General features: G+C 48.3%; 1 protein-coding gene across 1 annotated transcript in view; it reads right to left on the bottom strand.

Moving 5' to 3' along the window:
• The window catches only part of MBD5 (methyl-CpG binding domain protein 5), a 218,320-nt gene that overhangs the window by 19,662 nt on the left and 181,948 nt on the right, over positions 1-16,710 (bottom strand). Inside the window, exons 11-12 of the mRNA XM_063933748.1 lie at positions 15,688-15,761; positions 8,895-8,970 (exon numbers count right to left, since the gene is read on the bottom strand). Coding sequence (XP_063789818.1) covers positions 8,895-8,970; positions 15,688-15,761 — 150 coding nt within the window. The remainder of the gene's footprint in view (positions 1-8,894; positions 8,971-15,687; positions 15,762-16,710) is intronic.

The raw sequence follows: 16,710 nt of genomic DNA, 5'->3' as shown, positions 1-16,710 counted from the left end.
TCACGCTGCACGTTGCCATATATGCACTTTATGTGTGTGTGCACGCGGCATATTTAAATCAAAATAATGTATTTTATAAGTTAATATTCCCCTGAGTTCAGCAAAGTATGGTATATTAAAGATGGCTCTTTGACCTTAGAGATTCCCCAAACAATAGCTTGCATGTTGGGAGGGCTTCACATGTTCATATGCATAGTTAAGCACAGGAATAGTAATTGAAGATTAATTGTATTCCAAATCAGTATCTTTCCCGCAGACGGAGTACAATAGCCTTTAATTACACTGAGCTTTGAGACTCAATGAGGAGGGCCAACACCTGTGTTTACGAAATGGGGCTGGATTTGTCTCCAGAAGAATGATTGCTGAGATGTCATTGTCTCAACTGAAAGTGGACATCGTGAATATCGAACAAAACCCAGAGACAGGGTTTTGTTTTGTATTCGCCAAACAATAGCTTCCCACAAGACAGGAATGTGTTAGTCATCACCCATTGTTTTGCATAACCAAGGCCACTGATACAAGACAGCCCACATACTGTGAAAGACACACTTCCTGTGGTTGACACACCCCCACAGCTGGAATGCAGGTATGATATTATCCACTGGAAATCACAGGGCTCACTCACTCACACAGCTACCTAGCACCCAGCAGCATGGCTGCTTCATCCCTAGGACTGACCTCCAAGCGGAAGGCTAAGTATAGAATTCACATGGCTAGATAAGGAAATATAGACAGATTGCTTTAAGGTCAATGGTGCTGGTTTAAAATAAGAATTTACTTACCGATAATTCTATTTCTCATAGTCCGTAGTGGATGCTGGGAACTCCGTAAGGACCATGGGGGGGGGGGGGGGGATAGCGGCTCCGCAGGAGACTGGGCACAAAAAGTAAAAGCTTTAGACTAGCTGGTGTGCACTGGCTCCTCCCCCTATGACCCTCCTCCAAGCCTCAGTTAAGATACTGTGCCCGGACGAGCGTACATAATAAGGAAGGATCTTGAATCCCGGGTAAGACTCATACCAGCCACACCAATCACACCGTACAACTCGTGATCTGAACCCAGTTAACAGTATGATAACCGTAGGAGCCTCTGAAAAGATGGCTTCCAACAATAAACAACCCGATTTGTTTGTAACAATAACTATATACAAGTATTGCAGACAATCCGCACTTGGGATGGGCGCCCAGCATCCACTACGGACTATGAGAAATAGAATTATCGGTAAGTAAATTCTTATTTTCTCTGACGTCCTAGTGGATGCTGGGAACTCCGTAAGGACCATGGGGATTATACCAAAGCTCCCAAACGGGCGGGAGAGTGCGGATGACTCTGCAGCACCGAATGAGAGAACTCCAGGTCCTCCTCAGCCAGGGTATCAAATTTGTAGAATTTAGCAAACGTGTTTGCCCCTGACCAAGTAGCTGCTCGGCAAAGTTGTAAAGCCGAGACCCCTCGGGCAGCCGCCCAAGATGAGCCCACCTTCCTTGTGGAATGGGCTTTTACAGATTTTGGCTGTGGCAGGCCTGCCACAGAATGTGCAAGTTGAATTGTACTACAAATCCAACGAGCAATCGTCTGCTTAGAAGCAGGAGCACCCAGCTTGTTGGGTGCATACAGTATAAACAGCGAGTCAGATTTTCTGACTCCAGCCGTCCTGGAAACATATATTTTCAGGGCCCTGACTACGTCCAGCAACTTGGAGTCCTCCAAGTCCCTAGTAGCCACAGGTACCACAATAGGTTGATTCATGTGAAACGCTGAAATCACCTTAGGGAGAAATTGAGGACAAGTCCTCAATTCCGCCCTATCCGAATGAAATATCAGGTAAGGGCTTTTATAGGATAAAGCCGCCAATTCTGATACGCGCCTGGCTGAAGCCAGGGCCAACAGCATTACCACTTTCCATGTGAGATATTTCAAATCCACTGTGGCAAGTGGTTCAAACCAATGTGATTTTAGGAACCCTAAAACTACATTGAGATCCCAAGGTGCCACTGGAGGCACAAAAGGAGGCTGTATATGCAGTACCCCTTTGACAAACGTCTGAACTTCAGGCACTGAAGCCAGTTCTTTCTGGAAGAAGATCGACAGGGCCGAAATTTGAACCTTAATGGATCCTAATTTTAGGCCCATAGACAATCCTGCTTCAGGAAATGTAGGAAACGACCCAGTTGAAATTCCTCCGTAGGGGCCTTCTTGGCCTCACACCACGCAACATATTTTCGCCAAATGCGATGATAATGTTTTGCAGTTACATCCTTCCTGGCCTTGATCAGGGTAGGGATGACTTCATCTGGAATGCCTTTTTCCTTCAGGATCCGGCGTTCAACCGCCATGCCGTCAAACGCAGCCGCGGTAAGTCTTGGAACAGACAAGGTCCCTGCTGGAGCAGGTCCTTCCTTAGAGGTAGAGGCCACGGGTCCTCCGTGAGCATCTCTTGCAGCTCCGGGTACCAAGTTCTTCTTGGCCAATCCGGAGCCACGAGTATCGTTCTTACTCCTCTCCTTCTTATGATTCTCAGTACTTTTGGTATGAGAGGAAGAGGAGGGAACACATATACCGACTGGAACACCCACGGAGTTACCAGAGCGTCCACCGCTATTGCCTGAGGGTCCCTTGACCTGGCGCAATATCTGTCCAGTTTCTTGTTGAGACGGGACACCATCATGTCCACCTTTGGTTTTTCCCAACGGTTTACAATCACTTGGAAGACTTCTGGATGAAGTCCCCACTCCCCCGGGTGGAGGTCGTGTCTGCTGAGGAAGTCTGCTTCCCAGTTGTCCACTCCCGGAATGAACACTGCTGACAGTGCTATCACATGATTTTCCGCCCAGCGGAGAATCCTTGCAGCTTCTGCCATTGCCCTCCTGCTTCTTGTGCCGCCCTGTCTGTTTACGTGGGCGACAGCCGTGATGTTGTCCGACTGGATCAATACCGGTTGACCCTGAAGCAGAGGCCTTGCTTGACTTAGGGCATTGTAAATGGCCCTTAGCTCTAGGATATTTATGTGAAGAGACGTTTCCATGCTTGACCACAAGCCCTGGAAATTTCTTCCCTGTGTGACTGCTCCCCAGCCTCTCAGGCTGGCATCCGTGGTTACCAGCATCCAATCCTGAATGCCGAATCTGCGGCCCTCTAGAAGATGAGCCTTCTGTAACCACCACAGGAGAGATACCCTTGTCCTTGGAGATAGGGTTATCCGCTGATGCATCTGAAGATGCGATCCGGACCATTTGTCCAGCAGATCCCACTGAAAAGTTCTTGCATGGAATCTTCCGAATGGAATCGCTTCGTAAGAAGCCACCATTTTTCCCAGGACTCTCGTGCACTGATGCACTGACACTTGTCCTGGTTTTAGGAGGTTCCTGACTAGCTCGGATAACTCCCTGGCCTTCTCCTCCGGGAGAAACACCTTTTTCTGGACTGTGTCCAGAATCATCCCTAGGAACAGTAGACGTGTTGTCGGAATCAGCTGTGATTTTGGGATATTTAGAATCCACCCGTGCTGACGTAGCACTACCTGAGATAGTGCTACTCCTACCTCTAACTGTTCCCTGGACCTTGCCCTTATCAGGAGATCGTCCAAGTAAGGGATAATTAATACGCCTTTTCTTCGAAGAAGAATCATCATTTCGGCCATTACCTTGGTAAAGACCCGTGGTGCCGTGGACAATCCAAACGGCAGCGTCTGAAACTGATAATGACAGTTTTGTATCACAAACCTGAGGTACCCTTGGTGAGAAGGGTAGATTGGGACATGGAGATAAACATCCTTGATGTCTAGAGATACCATATAGTCCCCTTCTTCCAGGTTCGCTATCACTGCTCTGAGTGACTCCATCTTGAATTTGAACCTTTTTATGTAAGTGTTCAAAGATTTTAGATTTAAAATTGGTCTCACCGAGCCGTCCGGCTTCGGTACCACAAACAGCGTGGAATAATACCCCTTTCCCTGTTGTAGGAGGGGTACCTTGATTATCACCTGCTGGGAATACAGCTTGTGAATAGCTTCCAATACTGCCTCCCTGTCGGAGGGAGACGTTGGTAGAGCAGACTTCAGGAACCGGCGAGGGGGAGACGTCTCGAATTCCAATTTGTACCCCTGTGATACTACCTGCAGGATCCAGGGGTCCACTTGCGAGTGAGCCCACTGCGCGCTGAAATTCTTGAGACGGCCCCCCACCGTGCCCGAGTCTGCTTGCAGAGCCCCAGCGTCATGCTGAGGACTTGGCAGAAGCGGGGGAGGGCTTCTTCTCCTGGGAAGAGGCTGCATGGTGCAGTCTTTTTCCCCTTCCTCTGCCCCGGGGCAGGAACGAGCGGCCTTTTTCCCTCTTGCCCTTATAGGGACGAAAGGACTGGGTTTGAAAAGACGGTGTCTTTTTCTGCTGAGAGGTGACCTGGGGTAAAAAGGTGGATTTTCCAGCCGTTGCTGTGGCCACCAGGTCCGATAGACCGACCCCAAATAACTCCTCCCCTTTATACGGCAATACTTCCATATGTCGTTTGGAATCCGCATCACCTGACCACTGTCGCGTCCATAACGTTCTTCTGGCAGAAATGGACAGCGCACTTACTCTAGATGCCAGGGTGCAAATATCCCTCTGTGCATCTCGCATATATAGTAATGCATCCTTTAAATGCTCTCTAGTTAATAATATACTGTCCCTATCCAGGGTATCAATATTTTCAGTCAGGGAATCCGACCAAGCCACTCCAGCGCTGCACATCCAGGCTGAGGCGATCGCTGGTCGCAGTATAACACCGGTATGTGTGTATATACCTTTTAAGATATTTTCCAGCCTTCTATCAGCTGGTTCCTTGAGAGCGGCCGTATCAGGAGACGGTAACGCCACTTGTTTTGATAAGCGTGTGAGCGCCTTATCTACCCTAGGGGGTGTTTCCCAACGTGCCCTAACCTCTGGCGGGAAAGGGTATAGTGCCAATAATTTATTAGAAATCAGCAGTTTTTTATCGGGGGAAACCCACGCTTTATCACACACCTCATTTAATTCATCTGACTCAGGAAAAACCACTGGTAGTTTTTTCACACCCCACATAATACCCTTTTTTGTGGTACTTGTAGTGTCAGAAATGTTCAATGCCTCCTTCATTGCCGTGATCATGTAACGTGTGGCCCTACTGGACATTACGTTTGTCTCGTCACCGTCGACACTGGATTCAGTATTCGTGTCAGGGTCTGTGTCGACCATCTGAGGTAACGGGCGTTTTAGCGCCCCTGACGGTGTCTGAGACGCCTGAACAGGCACTAATTGATTTGTCGGCTGTCTCATGTCGTCAACAGTTTTTTGCAAAGTGCTGACATTGTCACGTAATTCTTTAATTACTACCATCCAGTCAGGTGTCGACTCCCTAGGGGGTGACATCACTAACACAGGCAATTGCTCTGCTTCCACATCATTTTCCTCCTCATACATGTCGACACAATCGTACCGACACCCAGCACACACACAGGGAATGCTCTGATAGAGGACAGGACCCCACTAGCCCTTTGGGGAGACAGAGGGAGAGTTTGCCAGCACATACCAGAGCGCTATATATATACAGGGATAACCTTATATAAGTGTTACTCCCTGTTATAGCTGCTGTATTTATATATTAGCTGCCAATAGTGCCCCCCTCTCTGTTTTACCCTGTTTCTGTAGTGCAGGACTGCAGGGGAGAGTCAGGGAGCCGTCCTTCCAGCGGAGCTGTGAAAGAAAATGGCGCTTGTGTGCTGAGGAGAAAGGCACCGCCCCCTTCACGGCGGCCTTTTCTCCCGCTTTTTTCAGGAAACTGGCAGGGGTTAAATGCATCCATATAGCCCTGGAGCTATATGTGATGCATTTTTTTTAGCCATATAAGGTTTTTATATCGTTTATATTGCGTCTCAGAGCGCTCCCCCCCAGCGCCCTGCACCCTCAGTGACCGGAGTGTGAAGTGTGCTGAGAGCAATGGCGCACAGCTGCAGTGCTGTGCGCTACCTTATTTGAAGACAGGAACGTCTTCTGCCGCCGCTTTCTCCGGACCTCTTCGCTCTTCTGGCTCTGTAAGGGGGCCGGCGGCGCGGCTCCGGGACCCATCCAGGCTGAACCTGTGATCGTCCCTCTGGAGCTAATGTCCAGTAGCCAAGAAGCCCAATCCACTCTGCAGTCAGGTGAGTTCGCTTCTTCTCCCCTTAGTCCCACGATGCAGTGAGCCTGTTGCCAGCAGGACTCACTGAAAATAAAAAACCTATTTAAACTTTTACTTCTAAGCAGCTCAGGAGAGCCACCTAGCTTGCACCCTTCTCGTTCGGGCACAAAAATCTAACTGAGGCTTGGAGGAGGGTCATAGGGGGAGGAGCCAGTGCACACCAGCTAGTCTAAAGCTTTTACTTTTTGTGCCCAGTCTCCTGCGGAGCCGCTATCCCCCCCCCCCCCATGGTCCTTACGGAGTTCCCAGCATCCACTAGGACGTCAGAGAAATAGGATATTGTAACTTGTTTGTGTGATAGATCTGGGAATCTGTGATGGTAGCTGGGACATTAGACAACCTGTAGCATAGCATTTGTGGTATTTGTTTGCCTATGGTGATTTAAAATAGATTGTGCTGGTTTGTTATAATATATCTTGTCAATCATGAATACCGCCATGCAGTTACTTGTGAATATGGGTTCTGTAGCAATGGCATGCTGGGATGTGTGGTTACATTGTGATCTGGTGATTCATATAACATGGACTGTATGCAATAAGATGGTTCTAGGAAGTTGGATTGGAATGTGGAATAAGATTAGTTGGTTTGAGTAAAATGGCTGCTGCTGGGTGTTTTCCCCTCCCCCTTTCAGCCATGTGGTGCAGTCTTTGGAATCATGGGAGTTTTCCCAAAATGGAGTCTAGCTTCTGTCCCATGCGGTATTGTAGGGTTGTGTATATAGGGACAGCCAGTATGGGTAAGCTCAAGTATTTTCTCCACAAAGATTCTCAGCATTGACTAACTGCGCAGCGATTGTTCCTCACATGTGTAAGCTTCTCTGCAACCATATTGTCTTATTGTTAGCCATTCTCTCTCCCCCTCTCTCTCCCCTCCCCCTTAAACGTACTTGTGTCTTTATTGTTTTTTATGTGTAGTAACTTGGTTAGATATTCTATGTTATTTTGGTAGTGTATAGCTTGTATTGTATTATTCTTTTTGAACGTTCATTCTCTCACTAAAGGCGTTAGAACCTTAGACCGGTATTTGATTGATTATTATAAATGCATAAAGGTTTCTCAGAGCGTCATAGTCGCTCATACAGCTTTTAAGCTAACAAGGTTACACTGCATTACATCTACACATTGTCACTGCACAAATGTTTACAGTATAAGTACATTCCTTAAGGTATAGTTAAGGGAGTACCCTTGCGGTACTTTTTGCGCCAATTGCGTACTGTGTTCTTTAACCTTTAACGTGTTTTTAATAGGACAAATATTATAAACATTGTCACAAGGTTACCACTTTGTGAAATTTTCTTCCAAATCCATCCAGTTGAAGGCCCAGAACAGACTCCCTGGGTCACAGTTCTGCCCAGAGCATTCTGCAGTGAGGTTGGACTGGAACCTTAACCCCCCTAAAATCTGGGCAGAATCCAACTGGACCACCTCATGTTGGTTTCATACGAATCGGTGCAGTTTTCTTCCAAATCCATCCAGTGGAAGGCCCATGAACAGGCTTCGAGGGTCAGAGTTCTGCCGGAGCATTCCGCCGTGAGGTCCGACTGGCATCCTAACCCTACTTCAAATTGTAAGAATTTTGAATCCATTGTTTTCTCATTTTCATGTGGTTGTGAACTGCCTCATGACAGCGGCGCGCCCCCACCTCACTGATCACTGCCAGCAACACAGGCCTGCCTCACAGACAGCAGCACATCCCCGCCTCACTGACAGCGGCACAGCCCCGCCTCACTGACAGCGGCACAGCCCCGCCTCACTGACAGCGGCACAGCCCCGCCTCACTGACAGCGGCACAGCCCCGCCTCACTGACAGCGGCACAGCCCCGCCTCACTGACAGCGGCACATCCCTGAGCCGCCAATCAGCTTGTTTTAGGCATGACCAAGGCAAATGACTTTCACACTGAGCCATTGGTTGGGTTGTGCCAGCTTGACCTGGCAATAAACTAGGTTTATAAACTCAGTGTGAAAGATCTATAACTCTGTTATCCAGTTACATGTTTATTCATTAAATATAATTCAAATGGGGAAACCAATTCTGCACTTTTAGTCCCTCCCATTATGTATCTGCTCACCCTGTTTTGTCACAACTGGAACCATTTTATAACATGGACATACCATTCTTGGGTGTGCAGTCATGCTCTGATATCTGTGTGGTCGAACACAAGGCATACAGGTGTGTGTATGGGGTGGTCTTCTGTTTGCCGGCGGTCGGGCTCCCGGCGCTCAGTATACCGGCGCCGGGAGCCCGACCGCCGGCTTACCGACACTTATTTTCCCTCGTGGGGGTCCACGACCCCCATAGAGGGAGAATAAAATAGTGTGGCGCGCGTAGCGCGCCACCGTGCCCGTAGCGTGGCGAGCGCAGCGAGCCCGCAAGGGGCTCATTTGCGCTCGCCAAGCTGTCGGTAAGCCGGCGGTCGGGCTCCCGGCGCCGGGATGCTGGTCGCCGGGAGCCCGACCGCCGGCCACCCGTAGTGAACCCGTGTGTATGTGTATGGGTCCATCTACCATTATTTCAGACCCAGTGCAGGGTCCAGCCCACTCCCAGCCAACTGTCCACCCCCGTCCCCCTTGACCCTCATCCTGTCTCTCTGCTCTGGGAGCTTGGGCTTGATGGTGGCTCTGTAGAGTGATGCTGCAGGCGCATAAAAGGAGCAGCTGGTACAGGAAAACAGAACTGGCCCATTTATACTATAATAACTTACATTGCCAGAAATTTTGTCCAGCTCATTCATTGCCTCGTGTATTGCAGCTTCTAGATGGTTATTTAGTGTTCCACTTCTGCAACAGAAAGCAAAACCGTTACTATTCCTAATACTTTATGAACACCTTTGGGACAAGAGAGCTGCTTATAAAACAATAAATACCATATTTCAACATGTAAATGTACAAAATATAATGCCCCAAAGCAATCCCTCTCCTGCTCACCCCTAACTAGTCCTCCTGAACTGCTTAGCTCCATAATCTGAGCCCACTGACTTTGGTCTATGAAACATAACCAGTGAGAGGCTCAGTTGGCGCCAGAAGGCAGGTGCGGGGGGTGCAGCCCGCACCCGGGTGTCACCCTCGGAAGGGGTGACAATAGTGCCAGCTCTTCTGCAGTGACAGGAGCAGAGTGCTGCAGTGTGATAATCTGCAGCACTCAGCTCCGGTCACAGATAAGAGCCGGAACTGCACGCTACACAGTCTCCGGGGGCAGCCAGCATCTTCGAGGAAGCTGGACATGCCCCCGGAGCGAAGGAGAAGAGATCCCACGCCCATTTAAAATAAGATTTTACTCACCGGTAAATCTATTTCTCGTAGTCCGTAGTGGATGCTGGGAACTCCGTAAGGACCATGGGGAATAGACGGGCTCCGCAGGAGACTGGGCACTCTAAAAGAAAGATTAGGTACTATCTGGTGTGCACTGGCTCCTCCCACTATGACCCTCCTCCAGACCTCAGTTAGGATACTGTGCCCGGAAGAGCTGACACAATAAGGAAGGATTTTGAATCCCGGGTAAGACTCATACCAGCCACACCAATCACACCGTATAACTCGTGATACTACACCCAGTTAACAGTATGAAATATAACTGAGCCTCTCAACAGATGGCTCAACAATAACCCTTAGTTAGGCAATAACTACATACAAGTATTGCAGACAATCCGCACTTGGGATGGGCGCCCAGCATCCACTACGGACTACGAGAAATAGATTTACCGGTGAGTAAAATCTTATTTTCTCTGACGTCCTAGTGGATGCTGGGAACTCCGTAAGGACCATGGGGATTATACCAAAGCTCCCAAACGGGCGGGAGAGTGCGGATGACTGCAGCACCGAATGAGAGAACTCAAGGTCCTCCTCAGCCAGGGTATCAATTTTGTAGAATTTAGCAAACGTGTTTGCCCCTGACCAAGTTGCAGCTCGGCAAAATTGTAAAGCCGAGACCCCTCGGGCAGCCGCCCAAGATGAGCCCACTTTCCTCGTGGAATGGGCTTTTACTGATTTAGGATGCGGCAATCCAGCCGCAGAATGCTCCAGCTGAATTGTGCTACAAATTCAGCGAGCAATAGTCTGCTTAGAAGCAGGAGCACCTATTTTGTTGGGTGCCTACAGGATAAAAAGCGAGTCAGTTTTCTGACTCCAGCCGTCCTGGAAATATAAATTTTTAAGGCCCTGACTACGTCCAGTAACTTGGAATCTTCCAAGTCCCTAGTAGCCGCAGGCACTACAATAGGTTGGTTCAAGTGAAAAGCTGATACCACCTTAGGGAGAAACTGGGGACGAGTCCTCAATTCTGCCCTATCCATATGGAAAATCAGATAAGGGCTTTTACATGACAAAGCCGCCAATTCTGACACACGCCTGGCCGAAGCCAAGGCCAATAACATGACCACTTTCCATGTGAGATATTTCAAATCCACAGTTTTAAGTGGCTCAAACCAATGTGATTTTAAGAAACTCAACACCACATTGAGATCCCAAGGTGCCACAGGAGGCACAAAAGGGGGCTGAATATGTAGCACTCCCTTTACAAATGTCTGAACTCCAGGCAGTGAAGCCAGTTCTTTCTGGAAGAAAATCGACAGAGCCGAAATCTGGACCTTAATGGAACCCAAGTTTAGGCCCATAGTCACCCCTGACTGTAGGAAGTGCAGAAAACGACCCAGCTGAAACTCCTCTGTTGGGGCCTTCCTGGCCTCACACCACGCAACATATTTTCGCCAAATACGGTGATAATGGTTTGCGGTTACTTCTTTCCTGGCTTTTATCAGCGTAGGAATGACTTCTTCCGGAATGCCCTTTTCCTTTAGGATCCGGAATTCAACCGCCATGCCGTCAAACGCAGCCACGGTAAGTCTTGGAACAGACAGGGCCCCTGCTGTAGCAGATTCTGTCTGAGCGGTAGAGGCCATGGGTCCTCTGATATCATTTCTTGAAGTTCTGGGTACCAAGCTCTTCTTGGCCCATCCGGAACCACGAGTATCGTTCTTACTCCTCGTTTTCTTATTATTCTCAGTACCTTTGGTATGAGAGGCAGAGGAGGGAATACATAAACCGACTGGTACACCCACGGTGTCACTAGAGCGTCCACAGCTATTGCCTGAGGGTCCCTTGACCTGGCGCAATATCTAGTTTTTTGTTTAGGCGGGACGCCATCATGTCCACCTGTGGCCTTTCCCAACGGTTTACCAACAGTTGAAAGACTTCTGGATGAAGTCCCCACTCTCCCGGGTGTAGGTCGTGTCTGCTGAGGAAGTCTGCTTCCCAGTTGTCCACTCCCGGAATGAACACTGCTGACAGTGCTAAGACGTGATTTTCCGCCCATCGGAGAATCCTTGTGGCTTCTGCCATCGCCATCCTGCTTCTTGTGCCGCCCTGTCGGTTTACATGGGCGACTGCCGTGATGTTGTCTGATTGGATCAGTACCGGCTGGTTTTGAAGCAGAGGCCTTGCCAGACTTAGAGCATTGTAAATAGCCCTCAGTTCCAGAATATTTATGTGTAAGGACGACTCCTGACTTGACCAAAGTCCTTGGAAATTTCTTCCCTGTGTGACTGCCCCCCAGCCTCGAAGGCTGGCATCCGTGGTTACCAGGACCCAGTCCTGTATGCCGAATCTGCGGCCCTCTTGAAGATGAGCACTCTGCAGCCACCACAGTAAAGATACCCTGGTCCTTGGAGACAGGGTTATCAGCCGATGCATCTGAAGATGCGATCCCGACCACTTGTCCAAGAGGTCCCACTGAAAGGTTCTTGCATGGAACCTGCCGAATGGAATTTTGCTTCGTAAGAAGCTACCATTTTTCCCAGGACTCGTGTGCAGTGATGCACAGATACCTGTTTTGGTTTCAGGAGGTCTCTGACTAGAGATGACAGCTCCTTGGCTTTCTCCTGCGGGAGAAACACTTTTTTCTGTTCTGTGTCCAGAACCATCCCCAGGAACAGTAGGCGTGTGGTAGGAACCAGCTGTGACTTTGGAATGTATAGAATCCATCCGTGCTGTTGTAGCACTTCCCGAGATAGTGCTACTCCGACCAACAACTGCTCCTTGGACCTCGCCTTTATAAGGAGATCGTCCAAGTACGGGATAATTAAAACTCCCTTTTTTCGAAGGAGTATCATCATTTCTGCCATTACCTTGGTAAAGACCCTCGGTGCCGTGGACAGTCCAAACAGCAGTGTTTGGAATTGGTAATGGCAATCCTGTACCACAAATCTGAGGTACTCCTGGTGAGGATGGTAAATGGGAACATGTAGGTAAGCATCCTTGATGTCCAGGGATACCATGTAATCCCCCTCCTCCAGGCTTGCAATAACCGCCCTGAGCGATTCCATCTTGAACTTGAATTTTTTTTATGTGTTCAAGGATTTCAAATTTAAAATGGGTCTCACCGAACCGTCCGGTTTCGGTACCACAAACAGTGTGGAATAGTAACCCCGTCCTTGTTGAAGTAGGGGCACCTTGACTATCACCTGCTGGGAATACAGCTTGTGAATTGCCTCTAGCACAGCCTCCCTGCCTGAGGGAGTTGTCGGCAAGGCAGATTTGAGGAAACGGCGGGGGGGAGACGCCTCGAATTCCAGCTTGTACCCCTGAGATACTACTTGAAGGATCCAGGGATCCACCTGTGAGCGAGCCCACTGATCGCTGAAACTTTTGAGGCGGCCCCTCACCGTACCTGGCTACGCCTGTGGAGCCCCCGCGTCATGCGGTGGACTCAGAGGAAGCAGGGGAAGAATTTTGATTCTGGGAACTGGCTGACTGGTGCAGCTTTTTCCCTCTTCCCTCGTCTCTGTGCAGAAAGGAAGCGCCTTTGACCCGCTTGCTTTTCTGAAGCCGAAAGGACTGTACCTGATAATACAGTGCTTTCTTAGGCTGTGAGGAAACCTGAGGTAAAAAATTTTCTTCCCAGCTGTTGCTGTGGATACGAGGTCCCAGAGACCATCCCCAAACAATTCCTCATCCTTATAAGGCTCTATGTGCCTTTTAAAGTCAGCATCACCTGTCCAGTGTCGGGTCTCTAATACCCTCCTGACAGAATGGACATTGCATTAATTCTGGATGCCAGCCGGCAAGATATCCCTCTGTGCATCCCTCATATATAAGACGACGTCTTATGTTCGCAAAATAGTATCCCTGTTTGACAGGGTTACAGACCACGCTGCAGCAGCACTATCTGCAGGTCTCAGTCTAGTACCTGAGTGTGTAAATACAGACTTCAAGATAGCCTCCTGCTTTTTATCAGCAGGTACCTACAAAGTGGCCGTATCCTAAGACGGCAGTGCCACCTTTTTTGACAAACGTGTGAGCGCCTTATCCACCCTAGAGGATATCTCCCAGCGTAACTTATCCTCTGGCGGGAAAGGGTACGCCATCAGTAACTTTTTAGAAATTACCAGTTTCTTATCGGGGGAACCCACGCTTTTTCACACTTCATTCACTCATTTGATGGGGGAACAAAACACTGCCTGCTTTTTCTCCCCAAACATAAAACCCTTTTTTAGTGGTACTTGGGTTAATGTCAGAAATGTGTAACACATTTTTTATTGCCGGGATCATGTAACGGATGTTCCTAGTGGATTGTGTATATGTCTCAACCTCGTCGACACTGGAGTCAGACTCCGTGTCGACATCTGTGTCTGCCATCTGAGGGAGCGGGCGTTTTTGAGCCCCTGATGGCCTTTGAGACGCCTGGGCAGGCGCGGGCTGAGAAGCCGGCTGTCCCATAGCTGTTACGTCATCCAGCCTTTTATGTAAGGAGTTGACACTGTCGGTTTATACCTTCCACCTATCCATCCACTCTGGTGTCGGCCCCACAGGGGGCGACATCACATTTATCGGCATCTGCTCTGCCATCACATAAGCCTCCTCATCAAACGTGTCGACACAGCCGTACCGACACACCGCACACACACACACACACACAGGGAATGCTCTGACTGAGGACAGGACCCCCCACAGCCCTTTGGGGAGACAGAGAGAGAGTATGCCAGCACACACCAGAGCGCTATATAATTTTGGGATTAACACTATATTGAGTGAATTTTCCCCAATAGCTGCTTGTATATACAATATTGCGCCTAAATTTTGTGCCCCCCCCTCTCTTTTTAACCCTTTGAGCCTGAAAACTACAGGGGAGAGCCTGGGGAGCTGTCTTCCAGCTGCACTGTGAAGAGAAAATGGCGCCAGTGTGCTGAGGGAGAAGCCCCGCCCCTTTTTCAACTGACTTTCTCCCGCTTTTTCTGGAATACTGGCAGGGGTAATTTTACATCTATATAGCCTCTAGGACTATATATGATGTAGATTTGCCAGCCAAGGTGTCATATATTGCCCTCAGGGCGCCCCCCCCAGCGCCCTGCACCCTCAGTGACCGGAGTGTGAAGTGTGCATGAGGAGCAATGGCGCACAGCTGCAGTGCTGTGCGCTACCTTGGTGAAGACCGAAGTCTTCTGCCGCCGATTTTTGGCTCTGTAAGGGGGACGGCGGCGCGGCTCCGGGAACGAACACCAAGGCCAGTTCCATGCGGTCGATCCCTCTGGAGCTAATGGTGTCCAGTAACCTAAGAAGCCCAAGCTAGCTGCAAGCAGGTAGGTTCGCTTCTTCTCCCCTTAGTCCCTCGATGCAGTGAGCCTGTTGCCAGCAGGTCTCACTGTAAAATAAAAAACCTAAAATAAACTTTCTTTCTAGGAGCTCAGGAGAGCCCCTAGTGTGCATCCAACTCGGCCGGGCACAGAAATCTAACTGAGGTCTGGAGGAGGGTCATAGTGGGAGGAGCCAGTGCACACCAGATAGTACCTAATCTTTCTTTTAGAGTGCCCAGTCTCCTGCGGAGCCCGTCTATTCCCCATGGTCCTTACGGAGTTCCCAGCATCCACTAGGACGTCAGAGAAATTATGCCACGCCTCCTTTACGGCGCCCGCTGCGGGTTGAGCGGGGGTGTGTGTAATAATACAGAGTGCGCACCGGGTGTCACCACACCCAGTGAGGCCTCTGAGTGAGCCGTATACTGGCAATCCCACTGACCTGTCTCTGACACAGAACCAGTCAGCCCCATACTGCCGATCCACTGAGCTGCCGCTGACACAGAACCAGTCTCAGGGATTTATTTTCTGTATATGGGGTCCCATTCGCCAGTACTCCATTGTACTGGGGCCCCAGTCGTCAGTGCTCCATTGCGCTGAGGCCCCAGTCGCCAGAACTCCATTGCCCCAAGACTCCAGTCATCAGTGTTCCATTGCATTGGGACCCCAGTAATCAATATTACAAGCTATGTTCATTGTTCAACTCTTATCATTGTAATCATATCATTATCATTTACTAATCCCTACACATTTTGTGAATGGAAGCAATATTCAGCCTATCAAATCAAAAGGAACCAGTAACATTACTGTAGAATGAGGTAAAAGTTATTCACCACCTAGTTAATGCAAAATAATAGTGAATAATGACAGCATAATGAATCTTAATTAGTCTTCATTAAACTAATTGTTATGGTATAAAAGGGACACTTACTTTCGGTTTCTCTTTTGGGCACGACTGTAAGCCTCCAACCCCTCTGTCAGCGTCTTCAACTTCTCACTCTCCACCTAGACAAAACCAGAAATTATCATCCAGATCTATAACCAGTGTCTGTGATCAGTGAAATGAAGGCTAATTTACAAAACTGCAGTATGTAATACCTCAGTGTAAATGATCTTTTGTGATTTTCTATTATTATATTGTGTAAATGCACATGTGCAAGCATGTGTGAGCTCGGTCCAATGGGAGTGGTGGGGATGAGCAATGTTTCTTGGGTCAGTACTAAGGGGTGTATGGAATGGATTAATAGGGACAAGCCTTGCTTTGTGGGAGGGCGTAAAGCCTGCAGAAGGTCATTTCTTGTAGATCAGTCCTTTTCTATATGCTTAATAGAACGCATAAATTCCTTTTGCACATGAAACAGTTTAATTTCTAGGCTCAATTTGCAGCAAAGAGTCATTTCATTGCATAGGCTGTCCTGATGTCAACTCACTGTTAGGACATAAAAAGCGCCAAAAAAATGAAAAGATTATATGAATAAAGGAAATAGCCCTCAAGTGTTAGCAACTTGGTCTTTGAAATCTCATTACACTCTCTACAATCAGCATTTTATGAAGTGTCAGTAAAGCTAGACACAGGCGGATTTCCCGTTTAAAAAGGACTGTGAAATGGGCATCTAACATGTTAACCATTTGAAAAGAAGGGAGTTCTTACTTTTATTGTTCTGTAAATTGTTTTTCCTAACTACTTGCCTTTCCAAGCCCGCAAAACAGTAAAGTGAGTCATAACAAATATATATATAAAGCTTAAGAATCAAAGTAAAATAACCATTATAAAAATTATACTGTGAAAGGGTGGTTCCATACAAAAATGTAAAAATGTTAAATAACTTTTCCAACCCCAGTTAACGTTCATTTCTAAGCATGAACATATTTGTCTGCAACCTTTTCAAACTACTTTATAGACTATACATAATCTGCAGTATGCACAAATATAATCAGAGATGTTTATTTTAAT

Source organism: Pseudophryne corroboree, chromosome 7 (assembly GCF_028390025.1).
Source record: "Pseudophryne corroboree isolate aPseCor3 chromosome 7, aPseCor3.hap2, whole genome shotgun sequence".
Taxonomy (NCBI): domain Eukaryota; kingdom Metazoa; phylum Chordata; class Amphibia; order Anura; family Myobatrachidae; genus Pseudophryne; species Pseudophryne corroboree.
Note: the sequence above shows the minus strand (reverse complement) of the source record. Positions and strands in the feature narration are given on the sequence as shown.